General features: G+C 51.8%; 2 protein-coding genes across 6 annotated transcripts in view; one reads left to right on the top strand and one right to left on the bottom strand.

Annotated features, from left to right (window-relative positions):
• MORN5 (MORN repeat containing 5) overlaps positions 1-7266 on the top strand; it is a 14664-nt gene extending 7398 nt beyond the window's left edge. Inside the window, exons 5-6 of the mRNA XM_048325654.1 lie at positions 5822-5936; positions 7159-7266. Of these exons, the coding sequence (XP_048181611.1) occupies positions 5822-5901 (80 nt within the window). The 3' untranslated portion in view covers positions 5902-5936; positions 7159-7266. The remainder of the gene's footprint in view (positions 1-5821; positions 5937-7158) is intronic.
• On the bottom strand, positions 6513-23962 carry LHX6 (LIM homeobox 6). Of its 5 annotated transcripts, none has more exons than XM_048325648.1 (10): positions 23888-23962; positions 23222-23362; positions 22742-22924; positions 22544-22665; positions 16879-17099; positions 14542-14642; positions 14366-14461; positions 12608-12782; positions 11956-12059; positions 6513-10229 (listed from the first exon to the last, which is right to left on the bottom strand). In XM_048325648.1, exons 1-10 carry the CDS (start codon positions 23960-23962, stop codon positions 10209-10211), a joined length of 1239 nt encoding a protein of 412 aa, XP_048181605.1. In that variant the 3' UTR covers positions 6513-10208. The 5 variants fall into 5 exon arrangements, with proteins under 5 accessions (XP_048181605.1, XP_048181608.1, XP_048181610.1 ...); XM_048325651.1 differs by having other exon boundaries at positions 23222-23287; positions 23888-23919; XM_048325653.1 differs by lacking the exon at positions 23888-23962 and adding an exon at positions 23548-23784 and having other exon boundaries at positions 23222-23287.

Genomic DNA, 23962 nt, shown 5'->3' with positions numbered 1-23962 from the left:
ATACATATGTCTTTGACACACAGTGTCAAAGTCTGCTCAGGTGACAGACAGAGATACTTGGAGACTTCTCATCTGAGCAACCAAGAATATTTTTAGATTAAATTTGGATTATATGTTTTAATCTAAAACGTCCTCCATTCAGCAAAATAGATTACGAACCAAGATAATTTATATTCCAGACTAAAGCCAGCAATGATAATATTAATATTTGCATCATGATGTAAGTTACTATGGTAATTTCAGTAGCTATAGCTTTTGCAGATATATTGTTCCTTCTGGTTTCCTGGTCTTATCTTTTTGAAAACTGTGGAAGTTTCAGTTCCAAAGAGTGGCATGCCAAGAATAACACCTTTGTTTGGGTGCTAACCATCCTATTGTGAATCCATTAAATAGGTTACACACGAGTCCTATAGGCACTTACATTCAATATACAGTTCATGTGAAAACAAGTTTTACAAGAGATGGAAAGTTCATTTGGGGGCCATTTTGGAATGACAGTAATTAAAAGAGAATGGAAGGGTGAGAATTTGTGGGTGGAAGCAAAGGTTAATTGAGAACACATTTTCTGTTTTCTTGCCAGCCTTGACGTTGGTGGGGTCAGGTGCAGTAAGGAAAGGGGTGGTAGGGACCCGGAGGGAGCAGTGGAAATGGAAGGGGTGTGCCAGGCAGAACCCATGGCTGAGATGCTATCACATGTCACTGTGATTGTGCAGTGGGAGAACACGATAAACTGCGATAAACTGCGCTGCGGGTGCTGGGAGGAGTCAGGGATGTGAAAGAATTCAGTGATATTGTTGTTTACAATGGGCTGCATGTGCTTGGCCCTCTGCAAACAGAGAGGAAGCCCAGCTGCTGCTCAAGGATGGTGTGTTGTAAACACACCCTTCCAAAGCATGGGCACGGAAAGCTGAGCAGGGCTGGGCCTCCGGCCGTGCCAGGGCTCTGAGCGCTCCCTGGCCTGGTGAGGGCACATCCCAGGGACACCGACTGACTCCCCTCCCCGCTCACACGGGCTCTAACAGAGCACACAAAGGGATGACACCCACTCACATCTGGTCCCACCTTGCTCTTGGGCAGGGGAGGGAGCCACGGATCTGAATTTCAGAGTGCACCAGGCCTCCAGCGTAGAGACAGCATCTAAGACACCAGGAACACATACAGCTACAAAGACCTGGCATGCTCAGACAAGGTTCTAAAGGTGAGCAATGTAGGTTTTTCCCTGTTTAAGCCACTGAGTATTCTGATTTCAACACTTCTCAGTGGTTTCCTGGGAAAGCAATAGTTAAGAGAAGCCTCCATGACAATAGTGCCTGTGCTGACAGTCTCAGCTCTGTGCCATGGCAGGCACCTAAGCATGCAGAGTCCTCAAAAGTCTCTCACAGCTGAGGTTTCCATAAGCAACCCAGAAACACGATAGTTAGAAGCAAATAATTCTAAACTTTGCAATATGCATTTAATATAGGAAGATTAAACGCACCTAAATTACAGTGTGTTTTCATGTCATCCCTTGAAAGCACCCTGAAGCAAGGCCACCCTGAATTTTCAGCTGTTTCTAATCCCAGATGAGAGATAAATCTGGAGCGTGGTATTTGGGGAAATCTCTTCTGCCACTGCTTTTAGCCTGAACATTGGAAAGGAGGCAAGTGGTTTCATTTTGCAGAGAGCAGAAATCCACTGATTTAAGTGGGCTGCAGCTTGAGCTTACTGTGGAATACACCTAACAGCAGTTGCGACACCTGTGTGACTTTGCTGACATTTGGAACTTCCCCTAAAGCCCCCCAAAACAAGGCAGAGACTTGCCAAGCAATATTTGGTGAGAAGAACCAATTTTGAGATGGGCTACTTACAGGAACACATTACAACCAACAGCTTTAGCTGAGTCTTATTTACCTAAAGAGACCCTCCAGACTGACCTGTTGGCTGTGTGGACAGTGTCCAACAGGAGATCAGGAGCACTTGCACCCCTGGTTAATCACCTATTGTGGGCAGATGCTGTTTCTGGGGGCCAGTCGTGCAGGTGCCTGCCGGGGTTGGCTCCATGTGCCTCTGCCTGCTTAATGAAAACAGCCTGAATTAATCACAAAAAATAACAGAGAAGCTGTCCCAGTGTGGGCTGGCTGAGGATCTCACCCACGGTATTCAAGATATATTTAGTGGGTGCTAGAATCTGATCTCATTTTTGATTGAGACACAAGGAAATAATTCAAGAGCTCATCCATTACAATCTTTTGCTGTCTCAGTTTCAAGATTCCAATAATATGTCATGATAATAATGATTATATTTCAGTGACTTGGGAAGAAATAACTGGGTAACATTTACTAACTGCACAGGGATACACCAGGTTGCAGTGAAATGCTCAGACAAAGCTTTTTTCCTTTACCTTCGTATACCAGCATGGTTAGTCCTCTTTCAGCAAAGTCTGTTCCATCACTGTTTATTCTACTGAGGAAAATCTAAAAAAATGGATAAACTTTTAAAGATGAATATGCTGACACAAAATTCAGCACACCACACCAAGAGCCCCATTCCACCTAATTGTGCACAGGGTGATAATTTAGCACTGATTTAAGAGTTTGTATTTTTTTCAAATCTTTTTTAAAAGGAAAATTACTTCTGAAGGTGAAGATGTGCTTAGACAATCATATTAACATATTCAAACAATTGCAATTTGCAAAATAGTAATTACAACTCACTATCTGGTAGCATTAATCAAACTTCAAGGTTTAATTCCATTTTAAATATTGATGAAATGTGATTCTCCAATCTAACCCTGGTGTTGCAGGGTTATGGAAGCAGCCAGTGACAGAAAAAGAGGAACGTGTAGTTAACAAGCAGCTGCCACAAAGAAGGATCGGCATCTGTGATTTAAATTGTTAGCTGCACAGTCAGGTAGAGTGTAAAAAGGGTAGTCAAGAGGCTGTTAAGTCCATTGCTGCCAATTACTAACAATCAGGGAGGAGCTTTAAGACTTGTTCAGTACAATAAACCCAGTTTGTCTTGTTTCAGGGGTTACTACTGAAGAGGTTGCAGCTGCACTGATTCAAATAGCCCTAAAACTACAGTAATTATCAACCAGTCTTCTTTAGTGTAGCAAAAGTATGTTTTACCATAGCTTAACTCTTTACATTCTAATATTTCCCTGCCTCCTCTCCCATAGCCAGCCCTGGAGCCATTCTCATCTCTGGGCTGTGGTTCTTCTTCCTATCCTGGATCAAGTCTTTCATTTCCCGTTACCTGGACCACGGACCAGTTGTACATCACACTGGGTTGGATGGCAGTTCTAGGGATTTACTCTATGTTGAGTCATTACATCTATTTTTCCTTTTCATACATGAAGCTGAAATTCACATTGCTCGTTCAGTTTTTACATCTGGTTAAAGTATGTGCAGGTTAAGCAGGGCTTATGGACACGTATTTAATTTGCACGGGCTCAGATCACTGCATGAACCAAGACATTTTGGAATCAGTCTGGCAGGGCTAAGATCCATGGAGTGACTTGTCCTGGGTGCTTTCCTAGGAGACCAGGAAATCCCAGAATGCAGAAGGAAACAATCTGGGCAAACCAAGGGTATGTTGGAAACCTGTGAAGCCAAGTTACATCTGCCTTTCTTTGTGCTTACACCCTTGATACTCAGCTGAGTGAGTGCTGTCAAAGGCTCAGACAGACTCAGGCTGGTTATTTCTAGTGCTCAGGTGAGCCAGGTGTGCCCAGCTACCAGCCAAACGTGGTGATACACAGCATCTCTAAGTTTTCTTATTCCTTCACCATGACACAAATAGACAAAAGTTTCCTTTTCATGCAGTTATTACAAGCTCAGATAAACTATTTTTTTTGGTTAAGGCAATTCCAGCTAAAGCCACAGAGCCACACAGACTGGACAACATCTGTCACAGGCTCACATCTGCAACACCTAGAGCATAGAACAAAAGCCAGCACATTGATCATGGCTTGGATGTTGTTTTTAAGAAAGCTTAAGGACCACATTTGCATTCCTGTTGCAGCCCTCAGTGGAATCTGCCCGTGAGGATTGCGTGGTCTTTAAGCAAGACTCAGTGCTCATGTTTTTAATTTCCCTTTTAGCATATTTTTTCAGCATCTATTTTCTCCTACTTTATACCCATATTAGAAATGTGCCATTAACGGGGTATGTTGTAATGGATCTATGAATCTATAAGGAATAAAAAAGAGACCAGTGAAACACAGAAAGAGCTGAATTTAACTATTCTATCCAAATTATGAACATTTTGCAGTCATTAAAGCAAGCACCTTGGCACGTGCTTTCCTGCCTCCACCAGGATTCTTTCCTGCCTCCACCAGGATGCTTTCCTCCTTTCACCAGGATGCTTTCTGCCCTCACCAGGATGCCAGCAGAGCTGTGTGTGAGCATGTGAGCAGCACGTTATGGGTGTGTGCCCGACTCACTCAGCCAGCAATGAAAGAAAAAAGGAAAGACAAAGCTGACTTGATTCACGAGCCACCACAGTCAATGGGATTAACCCCCAGGCTTGAGGACTTGTGCATCAGAATTTGTCACATACCCCTCTGGGAACTTCTGAGCTTAACACTTCATTCCCAGGACCTTCCTGTCTTTTGCATTTCAAATGCTCCTCTGTCGCTTTAACATAAAGGTACAACTCCACAATCAAAAGATCTCCATGAAAATTTGACTCCTAAAGAAGTAACATGCTTCTTTCTCCGTTTTTTCTGACCTGCCTAAGCAGAGTGCTCAGCAGTGTGAATAAATGGGACCGTGATGGTCGCAGCACCGGGGTTACACCCCCTCAGCTCCGTCCTCCTCCCAGTCATCTGTTCTTTTACGTAACAAGGGCTGCCACAAATCCTCAAAATTAAGATTTTTACACACATCACAAGCAGCTAATATGAATTTGTTAAGACAGTGGTAAACACAAGAAGCAGCTTGAATATATTTCATTTATATTTAAAAAATTACAGGTATTGTTTTAAGTAATACTTCAATGTTTTTTTCTAAGGCTTTTTGAAGTTTGTTTTTCCTGGTTTACTACACAGATCTCTTTTCTCCTACACAAACACAAAAGAAAAGGCTACAGAACAGTTTTTGGAGACAAGACTATTTAAATCCCTGAAATTAAGAAGCCACAACTTAACATCCACCAAGCTATTTTTTTTGTAAATCATGCACAAAATTACTATTCAAACTTTGCTGGTCAGTTTTTTTTCCTACATTGTCTTTGCTTTTATTTTCTTTCCACACTGTCATTATGCTCTCAGAATAAATACGACAGACATGAATGCTAACAAGGGACTCAGGAGTTGGTCTAAAATATCTCTCAGCCACTACATCAGCTTATCAATACCTGCCACAACATACATCTCAAAAACAGCATGGAAAGAAAAGCTGGAAGACGAGAACCTGGGATTTTACTAGAAATTTTTCTTTACCTTCACTTTTCATAAACCAACAAGGAACACAGCCAGAGTATTTAAAAAATGCTTCTCTTAATTTCTGATTGTTTCAACATTTCTCCTCCATATTTTGCCCAAAAAGACAAAATATAAAATCTGTACATGTAAATCTTGTAGTTCACCCAAGCTATGCTTATAAAACAGATGAATAATCAGTCCTTGCCACAGATCCAGTATCTCCTGCCTTGACAAATTCCCACACAACAGTACATGATCTTTTAAACAAACAAAAAAAATGTGTTCTAAGAAATGCCAATGGCTAAAAAATGGATTTATTTTTCAAAGGAAAAATGGCTTGTTTGAGCTGGACCCCAGGGATGCAAAGAGCAGATCTGACATGGGGATATTTAACACTCTCTTTCTCTCCCTTTCAGACAATGATGAGCATGAATGGATCCTTCGGACCTGCCGGAAAGCCTGGGATATAACAACTGAGCACAAACCGAAACCATAAAACAGTTTTTCCTAGACAATATTCCAGCAAAGCAGGTAATCTGATTCACAATAAGCGCAATTTGTCCTCGTGGATTTGTCTCACCCGTTCCCTCGACAGGAATATAATCTTTCTGTCATCTTTGTCAGCACAAACAAAAATGGAAATAATCATTTAATCAGTCATGCTGAGCAAAAGCCACGGCAAAAAAGCCGACTGTACTCACAATAATATTCCTGAGAGGTGTGCAGTGTAGTATGTATAAACATTATTAAGCCTGAAAACAATTTGTTAAAAAGAGTGCCTCAGATTCGGTGTTGAAGTCATTCAAATCCATCTTAATCAACATTATTTTCCCAGATTTTAGTTAGCTGTCCTGGTGAATTCCTTTCCTCTCTTTTTGCTCAGTACTTTGATATTGATTGATCATTGTAATAATGTACACCAGAGGTATTCTTTAATGACTGGTTTGCTAACTAGGAAATTATATCCATTTACTACGAACGTTTGTTGAACTCTCCTGAAGCCAGAGTTTAACAAAATAATAAAAGGGGAAAACTGGGTGGGTTGCTGCTTGATTAGTAAGCCAGAAAGTATTTAAAAATAAAATAAAATGGAATTACATCATTTTCTGGATGTAAGTGCCAGCACTTCTACTTGCATTAACTTTATTTATTACACAAATAAGACATTTACAAAGCACAACATTAAAAGTATGTAACAAAACAGACATTGGTTTTACAAAAAGTGCTTACAATTTTGTTTTACTTTTTTAAAATAAATATTAGTCTTGACTGTCCACTCATTCAGAGAAAAAATTTTTTAACCATTGTAGCCAAGACATGCAGAATTGCAACATGCTACAACAAAATGATTGGCAGATGAAATAAAACTGGTGTTTAGTTGGCATCCTACAGATAAATCACTGATAGTAGTGCAGGATTGGTTCCCACTCCCCGTCCCAATGAGTGAGTTGTGTAAGCACCTTTAGCTCGGGCATTGGGTTAACCAGCATGAGCCAGAAAAAATCACCGGTGATAAAACCTTAAACCATCCAACTTCCAGAGCTGAGCCCTGTTAGTTACCTTGTTAAACTGGAGTGAAGAGCCTTTCGCTGGCTGTCTTCAGTGGATTCTGTCTGCAAAAGGGTTTGTAAATAGCAACTGGAAAAGTTTAGTGCGTGGAGTCTGCATTGCTGCACCAGAACCCATCTGGCAATTACTGAATAAACTAAGAAAATGAGAATGACTTTAATTTTATTTTTTTTTTAATCCACAGACAGGAGATGAATGCAAATGACCTGAGATAAGGTTTGGTTCAGTGGCAACAGTCAGTGTGAAATATGTTGTGAAACAATGTATTGAATAAATTAGAAGATTTCTTACATTCTTGGTACAGTTGAGTATTTTCCATACACATAATTAGCTCTAAAACTGCACAAGCTGAATTGCTTCCAGTTTTTGCAAACAATTTGGGCTTAATATAAACAGAGCCTGATTTCTGAATTAGCAAAGCTGCTCCTGGCTACTTATGGGGGGAAGTGCCCCGAGCACAGTCTGTGGTGAGCCCACGTCCCTGGAGAGAAACACCTACATTCCCTCAGCCCCTGCCTTGCACTCCGGCCCTGCCGTGGTATCAGTTACAAACCCTTGGGCATCCAGGACATTTCACAAGTGGGTTTTTTCTGATCAAGTTGGTATTTAGCAGATACATATTTCATAGTTTCCCTTTCATTGTATTGCCATGACAGAAGAGAGAAACACATCAAACCCTTTTCTCCCTCAACAGAACCGTTGTGGCAATCTCAGAGACTGTGGGATGTCAGGGCAAGTTACAGCCTGAAGTCTCTCCTTCAGTCTTAAATGAAAAAACTATCCATTCTTTTATGGCACTAATTCCACAACTAAATGGTCATTAGGATGTGCAAGCACAAATGGAGAAAAAAGTCAGGCCCCAGTGACCCCCCGGCCCCCACGAGCATCTCAAGGCTGGCACATGGACACAGCAACCGCCTCAACCTGTGATGACAAACAGTCACCAAGAGCCAGCCAAGGGAACACCCATCTTTCCCTCACTGCTATGGACAAGGACAAAAAGAACTGCACCTGGTGCAACTGGAGCAACTGGTGACTGTCCCCTCCCTGAGGGGACGCCTCTGCAGCGATGGCTCCAGCCAGGTCAGGCGTGCGGGAGCGCCTTGTCACCGGTCACACTCTGGAAATGGTCACTCACACATCGGGAGCTGACAATAAGATTTTGTGGACTTAATTCCCCTCTCTTAATTCCCCTCTCTCCTTTCAAATGTCATTTTAAATTGGGAATAGAGCTGCTGGCTGCAATTAGACAGATACTGGCCCAACTGTCCAAGGTAGTACCATCACTCTCTTAATATATGTACACACACACAGAACAATGCGTGTGTGTGTGTGTGTGTGTATTTGTTCCAACCAATATCAATGTGTGCTTGTACTCAGTTACTTCTCAAACCAAGAGATCTCGGTGGCCACCTCAGCAGACGTCCCCATCTCCTCCCGCCATTTCTGGAGCGCTCCTCGTGGTTTAGCTGGAGCCATGTGTCTGGCTGCTGGTGTCACACGGAGTTCAGGGACACGGGCAGGAGAAGGCCCCCCACGTGTGCAATACGGGCTGGCCAGAGCAGAGCGATGGCTGCCCACCCGGCCCATGTCGGGGTTGATCCAGGATCTCCCAGAGAGGAAAACACAGTTCCAATTAAAAACAAGTTATGTAACAGATGGATTCCCATCTCCTGCTCCTCGGACATGGTTCAGTCATATCCCTCACTAGCTGTGGCTCAGGGTAGGCTTTCACTTTCTTGGAAGAGTGGCCTCACAGACACTTCACAGCAGGACAGGCCCATGTGCTTGCGTGGAGAGAGGTTTTGTTACAGACCTGCTCTTGGCTCGGTGCAAACTGAGAAGGGCTGGCAGAGGTCACTTGTTTACTTTTCGTTATTACCATCAATGAAGGATCATTTTAGAGTCCTTTTCCTGTCTTAGGGCCAGACTGCTGAGCACTTCCTTTGCTGTTGCCGTGAGCCCAGCAGTTCTCCTGGGATGCACCCTCATCCCAGGGCCTGGCAGGACCGACAGCCGTACCCCAGCAAGGGAGAACAGGAGGGCAGAGGGAATCAGAGCGATGCTGCCAAAGGAAGATGCCATCCCCTTGCTGTCCACTTGGCTAGCGACTGTTCCCGCTGGCCTTACTGTGGTTTTCACCTTTTTAACTGGTCTCCAGTTTCTACCCAACTCTTTCCACTGACTGAACTCGAGTCCACAGCAGGGCAGAACATTTCTACACCTTTATGGGCACCTTCCAGTGAGCGTTTCCCAGTCCCAGAGTATGGATTGTCTGAGAGTTTTCTGTAGGTACATTCTGAAATCACCCATTTGTGATCCAATATGACTCCAAGGAAATAAAGTAGCTTGTTAATAAAGAACAAGAGTAAAAAACTTTAAAAAAAAAAAAAGATTTGGCAGATGGCTGTGAGAGGAGAGAGATATTCAGTGTTCTAAGAACAAGTCAGCAATCAAAAACTTCAGGGTGCTAAACCTGGCTCTGCCACCAACCCTCATGGTTCCTCTCAGTTTCGGACATCTCTGCTTCCCCTCCTATAAAACCGGGGGGAAAAACACTAAGATTTACTTACCTTTGAGTGATCAAAGGACATGTGATTCTAAAGCACTTTGAGGAGGAAGAAAAACTGCCTATTTCCAGCTGGCATCATGTTTTCCACTCAGTGGAGTCTCAGCTACCTGCGAGTTTCATTCAGGAAGGTCTGTCTATGTATCAAGTTGCTGAGCCAAAAAGCCAATTTCAGATTTCACACGTGCGAGTGGAAAGAAGGAGGGATGTCCAGGAACTGCTTCACTGGTGCAAAAAGAGAATCAGGCCAAACCACATAAATTCCTCCTTCCTTTGTGCTCATAGGTGATCATCGACCCCCCTGAGACTCAGCGTGTTCTGGGTTGTTCATATTCCCATGGGTTTGGGAGCAAGACTTGCAAGCACAGTAGAGTCACCAGTTTTGACTGTGTCTGGCACTGCCTTGGAGAGACTCACGGTCATTCTACAAGTCCACAAGAAACAAGTGTAAAATGTAACTCTGCACTCAACACACACATACACAGAGTGTCGCTGGAGAAATCAGAGCGGACGCGAGGTGCTGGTCAATGGAAAGAACTGAGAGTGCTGGATCTGAGCTTCTCCCGCGGGACTGGTGGCAGCTGCCGTGGGCTGGGCGCTGTGTCAGCGGCTGAGGGGCAGTGGTGCTGGTAGGGCCATGGACAGGTGAGGAAGAGTCCGCGCAGTCAGTACTGAAAGAGGATGACCTGGGGGAAAAACGGGAGCGTCAGCGGCTTCCAGAGACAGAGCCCTCGCGGTGGTGATGTGCTTGCAGGGAGCAGCAGAACACACTCGGGCTCTGCTGTGGCAGCCACTTCCTCGTAGGAAATCCCTCTCTGGAAGCACTGTCTGCCAGGGAGCTGCCAGCCCTGCCCAGGGAAGGAGCCACCGGGGCCGCACTGAGTTCCCCAGGTGGGAGGTAACGGGACTGTGGCAGAGGTGCACCACACCTTCACTGTGAAACCAAGCAAAACCGGGCAGCACACCAAAACCAGCACTTCACTCATCTGTTCCGTGATACAGCAGCTACCAAGGAAGACAAAGACCACGACCAGCAGCCCTGACTGTCCACCTCACTCACTCACTGATCAGCACAGTCTCCCCAAAACACTGCACATGGCTGCTCTGCAGGTACAGTCCCTTCCCCTGCAGGGGCAGAGGGAGCAGCCGCTGAGCTCAGTTCTCACCAGCCACTGCACTGGGCACCCCGAGACGAGGGTGGGGGGTGCTCCCCACGCAGAGGGAAGCACACACTCAGCATTTAAATAGTTTTTCCAGGATCTCAGCTATCTCAGCTATTAAAAATTTTTGGATGTGGGGGTAAAAAAAGCTACTTCAGTTTTAAGGAATTCAACATGCAAGTGATTGTTTAGAAAAGGAGCTGGTTGGGGGGAAGCTCCGTGTCCTGAGAACCCTGTTCTGCAACAGCTGTGAGGCAGTAATTGCATTTAAATCAGGAGCTGCTTGCTGCAGTGAAGCTTCTCTAACAACAGCACCAGGACTGTATAATATTTTGTGAGAACTCTGCAGCTTGCTGGACAGATATGAAAAAATGGTAGAATTTAGACTGAAAAAATAACTTGCTGGGTCCCTGCTTATGCCCATTGAAACATAGCTCAATAAGCTGCTGCACTGAGTAGAGAGAGATCTGAAAAGAGAGGTGCTGAGAACCTCTAACAGTGAAGACAAAAGCTAAAACCACTAAGAGTTGCCAAAGGCTCAGTGTTCCCTGAAAAGGAAGCCACTGAAACTGGGGTCCTAAATAAAATCTTCCAAGCATGTTTGAGAAATCTTGCCCCCGATAAGCCGTGTGTTAGAACAGATACTGTAAGTGCTGAACAGAAAAATATCAACATTCAGTATTGTCTCCCGGCCAGACATTGTGAAATAACATTCCTACTTCAGATATTGTAACAGCCAGTTGTTGTTTTTTTGCTTTTTTTTTTAAGCAATACTGCAATCCACAAGAAATGAATCTTTTTTGTTAACTCGTGGAAAACTGGGAAGTTAGTGCATGCTGGAGCTCTCCCCTGCTCCGTTGTTGACAGCCAGTTGCTGTTCACACTGACAACACGTGCAGGTGCCTGAGGAACGGAGCAGGACAGAGCCCAGGGCACACGGGAAGGGGAAACCAGGGAGGATTCAGGCAGGAGGGTGTGAGAGCCTTCCGTGGATGCAGGCGCACAGTCCCAGCACGTCACAACAACGAGGGGTGTCCAGTGAAAGACAAAGTGATGCCATTTTGACCAACAGTGGGTACATCAACCTAAGGGCCCCCAAAACTAAGGAAAGACACATGGGTGGGTGGCAGCTGCCAGAGGTCATGGAGAGGCAGTGATGCTGACAGGAGACAGCGGTGGCAATGATGTTACACACAGATCTCTGCTACAGGGGAGGGTAGTCCCCGCAGCCTGGAAGAGGGACTACATTTACCTTCTCACCCCTATTAGATAGTGGTCCTTCCATGTCTGCTTTGAGGTGCACTGGTGGAGCAGTGTAGGGAAGTCTACAGTGCACTTGTCCACACTGTACCTGACCTGTGGATGAGAAGAGGCTTCAGCCTCTGTTACTACAAACAACACACGCCCTCCATCCGGCACGGCCAGGCTTCCACCGGGACATGCGGGGAGCAGGAGGTGCCCGGCGGGTCAGGCAGAGGCACAGCAGGAGCCCTCATGGGCAAGGGAGGGGAGAAGCCTCACAAGAGCCACAGAGCCAAACCTCTGTCCAGGCGTGACCAAAGCTGCCCCTCACTCACAAATCATTCACTGGCACCGGGAACTGTCAGGGAAAGCAACTCTGCTGTTCTGAGCAGGAAGGAGACCACTGACCACCGAGCCCCACGGGGCACGCTCACACCTCTTCCCCATGACACAGAGAGCGCAAGAGGGCCAAGGACCAGTCAGGTAAAACCCAAGCACTGACTTTCCTGGGGGCGAGGTAATCCCAAAGGCAAAGTTAATCAGACACAAGGAGCAGGAGCAGCATGGGCACCAGCCCTGCACCCTTAGCACAAGGAGAGTTTTGCCACCGCCTCTCCCGGGCGCTGCCCCCGCCCTGCCCCGGCCCCGCCACCGCCTCTTACTTTCGATGTATCCGTGCAGCGTCACCATCCGGGCCCGCTCCGGGCTGCTGAAGGGCGAGTAGTGAATGTCGTCGGACAGCGAGGAGGGGATGCGGGACGGGGGCGCTCCCGAGGGCGGCACCGTGTGCTGCGGGGTGTGTTTTTTATGGCGGGCTCTGCAGTTTTGAAACCAAACCTGGAACAAAAGCAGCGAATGCTGTGACAGCTGAGAGACAATTGGGTTGGAGTGTGGTCCTTTGCCAGGGTCCTTGGATGGGGGTCTCTTCGAAGTGTTTATGAAAACTGAATAAAATAGAGAAATCTGCACTTCACCAGCTTCCACAGGTTTGTTTTACACTCAGCAGAGCGAGAGGAAAGTTGTGTATGCAAAGCTTTGTCCCTGCACAGCTTCCCTGCAAATGATGGCAGCACCTTTCAAGGTCTTATTTAAATTTTAATCTGTAGCCCCAGCTCACCTGGCCTAAAAGCACAGCTGAGATCGGTTGGGACACTTGAGCACTGGCAAAGAGAGAAACAAGAGCAGACAAAAACGAGTAGGAGCTTAAACTAGGATAAGTTGTGACTTTAAGAATGATGCAAACAATATTGTTTCAATCACTTGTGGTTTATCATATTCAAAAACCCCATCAGCAGAACATTAAAGCTGAGGAAGGAGGGTACTGTGGTGGGATACAGCCATAGTCTGTGTGAGCAGCAGGTATGAGATCTCTGATCAAATCTCACTGCTTTTAATTAAAGGAGTAGTTAAGGAATTACATCCTAGAGTTAAAACATGCATGGAAGTGGGGTTTTATGCTAAAGAGGTGATCTGTTTCTTATGCTCTTATGCTCTAATTTTTGAAAGATAGCTGGGACTAAAAACTTTCTCCAGGACTGAATGAAGATCAGCTCTCCAAGGCAGAGCACACTGGACCACAGAGAAGGAAACAGTCGTAAGCATTTGACAAATTGTTTCCTGTTCGAAGCGCCTTTAAAAAATATCCACATAAAAAAATCACCCAGTGTGCAGCCTGCTTGATCTTTAGCTAAATGGAGAATCTCAACAACAGAGGCTCGAGCCAGATTTTCACACACAAAATTTAAATGTGTCATTGGCGAAACAGTCTTGGATGAAAGCTTAAAGAAATTTATTTTAATCACTCGTGTTTTTATTGTATGCAGAAATTATGTGAGCAGAACATTAAAGTGATGAGTACAAATGTCACCAAGAGGTAAAGCTGGGCTGTCTGTGAGCTGGGAGTTGCAGAGGGGACATTTCTCTGTCCCTACTGCACCACTCACCCTCCCCTCCCAGCTCAGGTGCGGGGACTTCCCTGTCACTGTGTCCCCTGGGGCTGCAAAACCCTTTTTTCTTTAAACTTCTCGATCCCAATGCTTCCTGACGCTGGTGAACCTTGCCTGCTCGTGGCAGGGCCGGCTGCCGGGGAAGCTCCCACACTCCGTGTCAGCGGCTGGGACAGAGCACAGTGCTCCAGGACCCCGTACAAACGGCAGCTTTCCCACCCAGAGATTTATTGCAAATTGCTGGGGCTGTTGGGGCTTTGATTCATTGCATCATAAGAGGGAAAAACAAATAGAAAACCCACGAGCGAGACAGAGAAAGAATGGTGCTGGCATCGAATGGTGCTGGCATCGCTGTGGCAGCAGAGGAGCCGCTGGGTGCTGCATGGCCAGGGGTGAGGAGCCACGGGGCTGTGAGCCCTGTCTGGTGCCAGCCTTCAGGTGCCCCCTCCCTGCCCTGCCCATCCCTGCCCTCACCTGAATGACCCTCCGGCTCAGCCCCGTCATGTCCGCCAGCTTCTGAAGCGTTTGTGCGTCGGGGTTGTTGTCCTGAGCAAACTGTGCCTGCATGACCTGTGGAGAGAGGAGAGAGGGGCTCAGGGTGAGGCTGGGGAGCCACGGCCCCTCCCAGCCCCCCGGCCCTCCTGCCCGACCTGCAGCTGCTCGGCGGTGAAGGAGGTGCGGGCTCGCTTGGCTGGCTTCGGCTGGCTGTCCTGCTCCGAGGGCACGGCCCCTTCCAGCGTGATCCCATTGCCTACAGGAGAGAAGCCCTATGAGCCACAGGTCAGAAACCCACCTGCCCCCCTGCCCCCTCTGCGTGCGGCAGCTGCTCATCTGGGGGACACCACACCTGGTGGCATCACAGTGTGGGACACCCACAGCATCCCTTGCTGCAGTGGGAGCAGGAAGAGTGGAGCCAGCACTGCCACTCAGGAGCAGCCCTGGGCTGCTGAGCCCCTCCACACACAGGGAAGGAGAAGCCACCATTCCCCAGGGGTTTACTGTTGAATTAAGAAAAATGCAGCAAGTGGTGGAAGCCACAGGGAATAAGGAGAGACAGGAGCAGGAAAAGGGTCAAGGCAGTGTGTGAGGGCAAGCACTGATGTCCCACTGGCCTTGACTCACAGTCACCACTTGGCCACATCCTCCAGGGAGCAGCTCAGAAGGGACCCCGTCTCTTCCAGGCTCACCAACATCCATCACTCCTGCCCCTCGCTGCTCCCTGTGACCCTGTTTTCCCTCGTGGGCACAGCCTCCATCAGTCCTTTCGTTTGCTCAGAGCATTTCAGTGGGCTCTTTGCTCCTTTCCCCAGCCCCAAATCGTCCCAGCACCTGACCTCCTCTTCCTCCTGCATCCCAGAGCAGCAGCAGGAGCAGCACCATCCCCACGGCCTTGGGGTGGCCACGCTCTGAGCAGCAGCCACACCAAGGGGGACCCTCCAGGGGGGCACTGACCTTCCCCTTGCCCAGCACGGTGTCGGGGCAAGCCCAGCCGTGCTCACGCTGCTGTGCAGCCTCCAGGGACAGCGTCCAGAGCCAGATCCCTCGCTCCTCACTGGGGCCCTGCTGCAGCCCTGGCTGCTCTGGGCAGTGTAGGTGAAGCACCACTGAGGAATGGGCGAGGGAGGGTGGCTGAGCAGGGCTGGCGCTCGTCCCGCTCCCAGGATGCGCCTGCACAGCCCGGCGATCGCTCCACAAGCTGGACCGGGCTGTGATTGTCTTGGCTTGAGTTGAAGGACTTTCTCATATAGTTTGACTTGTTCTTTCGGATGATGAATGGGACTCTGACTTCAGCAACATCTGTTTATTTTTCTTGTATGTAAAACCTCATGTGCAGAAGAAATTGCTGGGTAATTACTGGAGGGGGGAGTGCAGCCCTCCAACTCCACAGCAACTACAGCCCTCCAAAGTGATCCCACCCCCTTCTCAAAACCTCTTGGACACAGGTAGTGACACCTGACACTCACCAGGTGCCCCAGCACTGCCCAGCACTGGTGCTCAGCCCACACCAGCAGGTTGTTCCAAGCAGCAGCAGCAAACCCACCATCCCAGCCCTCAGCTGGGGCAACAGCTCTGCAGGAGTCCCCAGTGCCAGACCCTGCTGTCCTCACACCATTCTGCTCCCGCAGGACACGTGGCTTCTCCCCCTCCATCCTTGCTCCCCATCACTCCCTCACGCCCCCGCAGCAGCTGACCATATGGACCAACATGCCACGAGCCACGTCCGAGCTGGGACCCTCCCAACCCAACTGGGCACTCTGTTTTCATCCTCTTACTCAAACACAGTAAACAGAAACATATTATTTTCCTGTCAGGTTGTTAATGGTTTCCACATGCTGCATGGGCCGGGACATGGCGTGTCACTCCCTGTGCCCACCATGTGCTGAAGTACTTTCTACCACAGGACAGGCCCTGGTACTGCCCGGCCTCCCTGAGTACCACTCTGGATTTACCCCACAAATTTGTTCCTCTGAGCATCTCTCTGGGCACTGCCGTGCAGGAGGATGGGGAAGGGACAGGAGCTGCAGTGCTGCGTGACCTCAGTGTCACTGAATCGATTGGGACAGTGGAGGCTGGCTGGCCATGGTGCAGCGCTGTCCAGCTGGGAGTGGCACAACCCAGGATGGGCAGGGTGGGTGGAAAATGATGGGAAGGTTTTGTCAAATTGCCAATCCCGCCTTCTACATTTATGACTCACGGCCTCAAAATCCCAGCAGCTTCCTCAGGCGCTGCATGTGGGGCAGTGCAGGACCAAGCACTGTCCCTGGCATTGCCCCCGGCACACAGGTCTGCCACGAGCCGCAGGTGCTCCCAGCACATTGGCCACCCCATGAGCCCTCCTGCCAGCACAGGGCCTTGTGCTCAACATCTCCCAGGGCCACCCATCACCACTTTTGACAATGATAGAACCGACCCCAACACCCTGTGCTAAGGGTCAGCGCGGGGGACAGTGACACCCTGCCCGGGCCGAGGCCGCCGGCGCTCCGTACCGTTCTCTGCCGCTCGCTTGAGGTTCTCTATCATGGTGTCGTAGTGGATCCGGCACAGCACCTTCTCCTCCACCAGGCCGAACTCCTCGCCGGTGGAGAGCTGCCGCTTGCAGGAGAAGCAGGCGAAGCAGGCGAGGTGGTAGGCATTGCCCCGCGCTCGCCGCACCCAGTCGCTGGCATAGATCTGCCTGCCACAGCGGGCACACTTCGTACCGAACCGGCTGCGGAGGAGAAGAGGCAGGTGAGGGCAGGCAGGGGAGGGCAGGCAGGGGAAGGCAGGCAGGGGAAGGCAGGCAGGGCGAGGGCAGGCAGCACGATGCCGGGTTGCAGGCACTGCTGTCGATCCCATCGCTCACCCTGACCACCCCAACACCCACAACACCCATTCGTGGAGAGAGGAAGTGGAGCTGCCCCACCGGTGGCTTTTCCCGTGACAGCAGCGTGGGCAGGAGTGGGGTGTAACTCACTGCAGCCCTGAGGCGCCAGACGCGGCCGAGGCGCTGAGGTGACGCAGCGCCGTGAATCAGCTTCCAAGCCTGTGGGTTTTTTATTTTGATAACAGCCAGTGTGAGACTCGGATGGAAACTGTGTCAGAGCTGGTTCTCTCCCGCTGCCATAAATCAAACCATGTGTGTTCTCCTCACACGTACAGGCACACACATCTGCTTTTCCCCCATGGAGGAGGTCTCCTCACTGTGAGAGGATGATGACTGCGCTGGAATGAGCTATGATGGAAGGTAGCTCATCGCAGTGAAGAGGCAACAAGACAGCCAGGATCCCCTCACCAGGTGATTGTGTGAAAAACCCCATTCCCATCAGGATGCTGATGGCCAAGGGCAGGTGATTCGCAGGGGGTGACAGTGTCTGACATGAGGTGCCAGGCCTGGCCTTGGTTTGATTTCTGCATTCAGTATTACTGCTTAAAAAAATAAATGCAATGAGCAGCAGCGAGAGCATCAGGAGAGAAGGGAGCATCTCTTCTGCCACCCCAGAGGTGGTTCTGACTCCAACACAGTCACTGCACTTCCCCACACAGCCCCAGAACTGCCACTGCCACCTCAAGCTCCCGAGGGCTCCAGCCAGCCCCTCATCACAGCAGCTCCAGCATTTCTCAGTGCAGGCACAAAACACCGACAAGAAATAACCACAACAAGCAACAGGAGAGACCCCGCACTTCAAACCCTTCAGTTCAGTGGCCAGAGCAGCTCCAGGCTCTGCAGACAGGCAGAGACAGAGCCCAGGTCAGGCCATCACAGCCAGTGTGCTGCCCATGCCTGACCCCACACCACAGAACTGCTGCCCACCGTGGGCCCAGCAAGATGTGGAAAGACTGTCCGGTGCTGGGATTACTAACAGCAAAACTATTTGGGAGGAAAATAAGGGTCTAAATTTTTAAGCCTGACCATAGCTGACCAAAGAAGAAAAAAAAAGGGACATTTCTGTGCTGAAATTATACAGAGACTTAGCTAAGAGACTTCACTAATTTACTTCAGATGGGAACATTGTAAACTGACTTTGTGCCAGCTCGTTTATATAAACGCACAAACAAAAGAACTGTATTAATTTTTTATTTAGAAATAAAGATCATTCCTGCAAATTGAATTACTTTGAACAATGTGCTATGTAAACAGTCGTACTTGCTGAACAGTATCAAGCAAGGGGCAGGCGTAGGGAGCTAATGGCACGTGGTGATCGCCGCTCCCCGCTCGAATCCCAGCCCGCGGGGGGAGCACATCATGGGGATGGGGGAAACTGAGGCACCAGGCACCACACAGAAATGGTCACACATCCCCATCACACGTCAGCTGGGATCTGGGGGAGACACCCAGGCATCTCCTGAGGACCAGGCAGGACCCCCAGATTGGCAGCGGTGCCCAGGGAGCAGGGCAGGGCTTGCCGAAGGCGCAGGGACTCGTGTGGCCATGGCAGCAGCACAGGCAGGGGCTGATGCCTCTGTCCCTGCAGAGCCACAGCATGAGCAGAACCTGGAGAGAGGCTGAGGCTCAGCAGCACCGCGGGCACAGGGCTGCACAGCCTGCGGCACCCGCAACCACTGATGCTGCGCCTGCGGCTCTCGGCCAACTCCCGGCTGCGGCACCGCTGCAGCCATCGCGCTCTGCGGAGACAGTGCTGGGGCCGGGCACAGCACCCACCGTCACCCAACAGAGACTGTCACTGCAGGGACAACCACCGTGGCACCGCAACTGCCAGGGACACAGGAATGGGGAGAGAAATGCCTGCGAAAAGCCTGTCCTGACCCATCACCACTGCAAATAACAGCTCAAACATAACACGGGCTTTAGCTCACTGTCCTTGCAGGGCAGTGGGAACCCGAAGAGCCCCATCTGCTCGGAGCAGTAGAGCACCAGGAGAGGGGTTCCACATGACTCCTGCCTGGCAGGGACAGGGATGGGGATGGGGACAGGGCCACACTGTAGCAAGAGACAAAGAGCCAGAGAATTTATCCAAGCCCAGAACAGTGGCACAAGCTGGAGCATCACCAGCTGCTATCAGAGCCCTGCGTGCATGGTTTGTGAGTGAATGCTCTCCCCAAAGGTTAACTCTGGGGATGGAAACTAACTGCAATGTTACCAGGAAAGACTCATCCCAGAGAGACTCATCCCAACAAGACTCATCCCACCTCCCCCAGGGGCGGCCGCATCATCTGGGTTGCCGGAACAGCAGAGGCGGGAGGACGCCCTGGTGCCTCCTGTCTCTCCCACGCCGCTCGTACCCCGGTGCCACAGCTCCTTCAGCCCTCCTGTCCATCCCTGCCTGTGGGGACAGGGCAAGAGGCGCCCAGCCCCAGGGCCACTCACAGCTCCAAACATTCCTGTCCCCTCTTGGGTCCACTCTGTAGGAAGCCCCTAACACAGCCCTCAGAGTCAGCTGCAGCTCCCAGACATCTCCCCAGTCTCACAGAACAGCAGCGGTGCCTCAGCGAGGATTTCACACTGAGCCACAGCAATGCCTGAGAGGGAGCATCATCCCAGAGGGACATAAGAGCGAGGGGTGAAGATCACCTGAGCCACAGCCCAGCCAGTGACCCCAAGGTCACATGCCTACAGACTGCCCACCGAGGTCACAGCAGGGCACAGCAGGAATCACACCAGGATCATGCTGGGCCTCCGGGCGACCGGAGCCGTGGGAGCTTGGCTGTGAGCAGCCCTTGCATCGCCCGGGAACACAATGTTCTGCTCAATGAGCTCCAATTTTAATTTGGTTCTCCTTGAAACGCTGGAGCCTTAGATGCCAAATGTAATTATTTGACAAGACACAGGAAACAGCAGCATTTGCTTAAAAATGCACGAGGCCATGGATTCACACCAGTGCCAGCACATACACAGCCCCTCATGGGGACAGAGAAGGGACACTTGGACAGAGAGGGCCTAACCACACTCCCCGTGGGCAGTGGAGCTGGGACATGACAGCCCCGTGCCTGACAGCCTTCATCCTCAGCGTCCCCTAACAGCCCCGGTGTCGGAGGAACCAGCACTGCAGCCACAGAGCATCCGTGTGACCTGTGCAGAGCATCCCACTGCTCCTTCCCTCTGCCTTGCTCCAAGGACCACACGTGTTAGGATGGGGTTTCTGCTTTGCTTTTAAATAAACCCCACACATTTAATGCGCCTCAAATAATAGATAAAAATTTAAAAATCCATCCCGAGGATCAGGTTTACCCTGTGCCACGCGCCGGGTTCCACTGACTGGAGTCAACAAGACGCCAGCCGGGATGCTCCCAGGGCTGGGTGGGTGCAGGAGGGGGCCGAGAGAGCGGACAACGAGGCCAGCTTGCCAGGGGCAGCCGGAGGGATCCCAGCCCTGGCGAGCGGCTCCCGGCCGCACACCGGCACCGACGGCGGTGGCTCAGCCCGGCGGGTTCTGCCACGGGAGACGGCGGGAGCGACCCCCTCCTGCCACCCCCGACCACCGCACCGGGGCCGGCCAGGGACTCGGCCGGGAGGCGCAGCGATCCCCGCGGGGCCGGAGGGAGCGAGGGAGCTCCGCGCCCGCCGGGCTCCGAGCGCCGCCGCTGCCGTCGCTGCCGCCGCTCGAAGATTCACCAAAATAAAATAAAAAAATCTCTCCAAACTCCCGCCTTTTTTTTTGCAAAAGACAAGTGCGGAGCGCGGGCTGGGAGCCCCCGCGCCCCCCGAACGGGCACCGCAGGAACCGGGAGCATCCTGCGGCGGCTTCCGCGATTTTCGTTTTATTTCCCTTGGCCCCGCCGATACCGGCGGGCAGAGCCCGACTGCTCCCAACGGGGAGGGGGTCGGGGCTTCTCGGACCGGGGATCGCGAAACAGATTTGTTTTAACACTATTATTTGCCACATTTGCTCGAAGGTCATTTCGAGGTCCCAGCGCTACTTTAAAACCGCCTTTGGAAAGATCCGTTCTTAAAAACAAACCAAACATCAGCGGCACCAGAACGGTGATAAACGAATGAAAACGCTCAAAGTACCCCAAAACAGCACCGAGGCCCCGGGACCCCTTTGTGTCTTTCTGTGTTGAGTGGGGAAAATTTCGCTGAAATTACCGAAAATTGCAGTTTGAAAATAATAACAACAACAATAATAACAGTAATAACAACAACAAAAGCCACCACAGGGCAGGACGCAGAGCACCGCAGCCTCGGGACTGACCCGGTTCTCTGAGCCCCGCACCCGCCTCCATGAGCCCCGCACTCCCGGCGGCACCGCACCGAGCCCGGCGGGGGCAGGGGCTGAGCTGCGGAAAATCGGGTAGTCGCAGACCCTTTAATAAAAAACACCGGAGGAATCTCTGAGATGTTCCCCCGAGCTCCCCTGCCCGCTGTCGTCGGGGCAGCCCAGAGCTCTGCCGCGGCCGGAGGATGCTCCGAGCCCCCCGCGCCCCGCCGGGGTCATTCCCATTTCCTGCCCGCCATTCCCCTTCCTCCCGGGTCAAACAGCATTCCCTCATCCTGGTAGAATGGGGAAAGTCGGAGAGGGGGTTCCAATGTTTAGTTAAACCCCAGAGAGGAGCTCAAAATACTCGGTCCCCTCGTGCGAGTCAAATCGGGAGAAAATTCGTGGTTTAAGGTTTAGAACAGAAAGACTGTCGAAGCCAGAACATCCTCCCTGCGGGACAGGCTGCCCGGGTGTGCGAGTCCGGACCGAGCCCCGGGGCCGCCGCCGAGCCCCGGCCGGCCGCAGCCGCTGCCCGTCGTTCGTTTCCGTTCTGTAACGCGCTCCCGCCGCGGACGCTCCGGCCATTGCGGGCCCACAGCGCGAACAGGGGTTCCCCGAAAGCCTCTGGGCACCGCAGGCTGGCAGCACCTATTTGCCCTCCGGCAGGAGCCGGGACGAGGCCGTTCGAGCCCCGTTTCCCCGCCGCGGGGCCATCCCCGCCGCGCCGCACCCCCGGAGCCGGGCGCGGTCGCCGCCGAGCCGGGAGGAGCAGGGGCTCGGGGCGGCCCCCACAGCCCGGCCAGAGGGCAGGAATCTCTCCGAGCGGTTGTGTAGTTGCACCCCAAACTCCCTTCCTTCCTTTCTCCCCGTTTCCCGAGGGTCGTCTCCCACCCGGCTGCTCCAGGGAGCCCGGTGGCTTTTCCAAACCTTCCCCACGGCAGCGCCGGAGCGGCCCCGACCCCGCGGCAGCCGGAGACGGCTGACACCCCCGGAGCGGCCCCGGCCCGGTCCCTACCTGAAGTAGTCCATCTTGCAGAAGATCTCCTTGTTCTTGATGTAGCAGCTGTGCTGCTGGCGCAGCGAGGTGCGGCACACGGAGCACTCCAGGCACCGGACGTGCCAGATAAGGTTGTTCACCTGCGGCAGAGAAGGGGCTGAGACCCGGGGCCACCCGCCGTCCCCCGCCGCCCCCGCCGCCCTCCGCCCCGCTCACCTTCAGCAGGTACCGGTCGAGGATCTCCAGCCCGCAGCTGGAGCAGACGTTTTTGCCGGCCGACGGCGTGGAGGAGGAGGAGGACGGCGGGGAGCAGACGGACGGCGTGGAAGGGGTGCTGGGAGCTGAGCGGGCGTCTTCCTTCTCCAGCGCGCCAGGCAGAGGCTCCCCGTCGGGCTGCGACTGCGGGCAGAGCCGCCGCAGGGCCGTCAGCCGGGGCCCCGCCGTTCCCCGCAGGACCGAAGCGCAGCTTCCCGCCGGCTCCCCGCAGTCCTCGGCATCCCCGGCCCGGCGGGTCCGCACAAATCCCCGACATCCCTGGCGGGACCCCGTAATCCCCGGTCCGACGCGTCCCCACAGCCCCCGGCCCAGCGGATCCCGGCGGGTCCCCACAGCTCCCGGCACCCCCGGCCCGGTGCGTCCCCGCGTTCCCGGCCCGGCGGGTCCCGGCGTGAACCCGCAACCCCCGGCCCCGCTTACCATGGCGCGGGAGTGCGGGTCGAGACAGCGGGCGCTCCCCTTGGGCAGCGGCTCCGGCGGCATCACCTTGATGGAGAGAGCGGGAGAGGGAGGCTGCGGCTCCATGCGCCGGGCGAGCGCGGGGCACCCTATATAAACCGCCTCAAAACAATAAATAAGAACTTTCTAGTGGCCATTTAAATCCTTTGCAACAAAAGCTGCGTCTCTTTAATGAAGCAATTTGAATGTGGATTGAATTCTCCCCCTGCCTGCACTTAACCCGGGCCTCTTGAAGTAATCGCTCGGTTCCCATGCGAGCCAAGGCGCTGAAAAACCCCCCAAACTACCTGCAATTAGAAATTGCCGTAAATGCCCGAGATAAGAGGTACCAGAGTGTCAATTCCGGCTGTCAATCAGGGAATCCATCAGGCCACCCAAAGAATTGCAAATTTGATTTTTTTAATGGTAGTAATTAAAAATCGAAATTCTTCCCCCTCTCCCTCTGCCGAGCACAAAACGCCCCAGAAAACGCCGGGATGGAAAAATCCACCCCTCTGGCGCCGGAGGCAGCGAGCGGCCCCGGCCCCGGCCCGGCCCTAGCCCCGGTACCGGCCGCCGCGGGGAGCCCGGCCCCGCTCCAGCCCCGCTCCCGGCCCCGACGGCAGCGGCGGCGGCGGCAGCGCTCACCTTGCCCGCCTGGGCGCCGGCCGGGGCGCGGCGGCCCGGGCCCCGGGGCTGCCCGCCCCCATGGCTCCGGTGCAT

The sequence above is a fragment of the Corvus hawaiiensis genome, chromosome 21 (assembly GCF_020740725.1).
Source record: "Corvus hawaiiensis isolate bCorHaw1 chromosome 21, bCorHaw1.pri.cur, whole genome shotgun sequence".
Taxonomy (NCBI): Eukaryota; Metazoa; Chordata; class Aves; order Passeriformes; family Corvidae; genus Corvus; species Corvus hawaiiensis.
The sequence above is the reverse complement of the archived record's forward strand: the minus strand, read 5'-3'. Positions and strand labels throughout refer to the sequence as shown.

Excerpts from the sequence above, each read along its gene's own strand:
- LHX6 (XM_048325648.1), bottom strand. The coding sequence starts at position 23,962 with ATGCACCGGAGCCATGGGGGCGGGCAGCCCCGGGGCCCGGGCCGCCGC. Across the intron at positions 22,925-23,221 it reads ACCCGCACTCCCGCGCCATG|TCGCAGCCCGACGGGGAGCC; the intron begins GTAAGCGGGGCC and ends CTCTGCCCGCAG. Across the intron at positions 14,643-16,878 it reads CAAGCGAGCGGCAGAGAACG|GCAATGGGATCACGCTGGAA; the intron begins GTACGGAGCGCC and ends TCTCTCCTGTAG.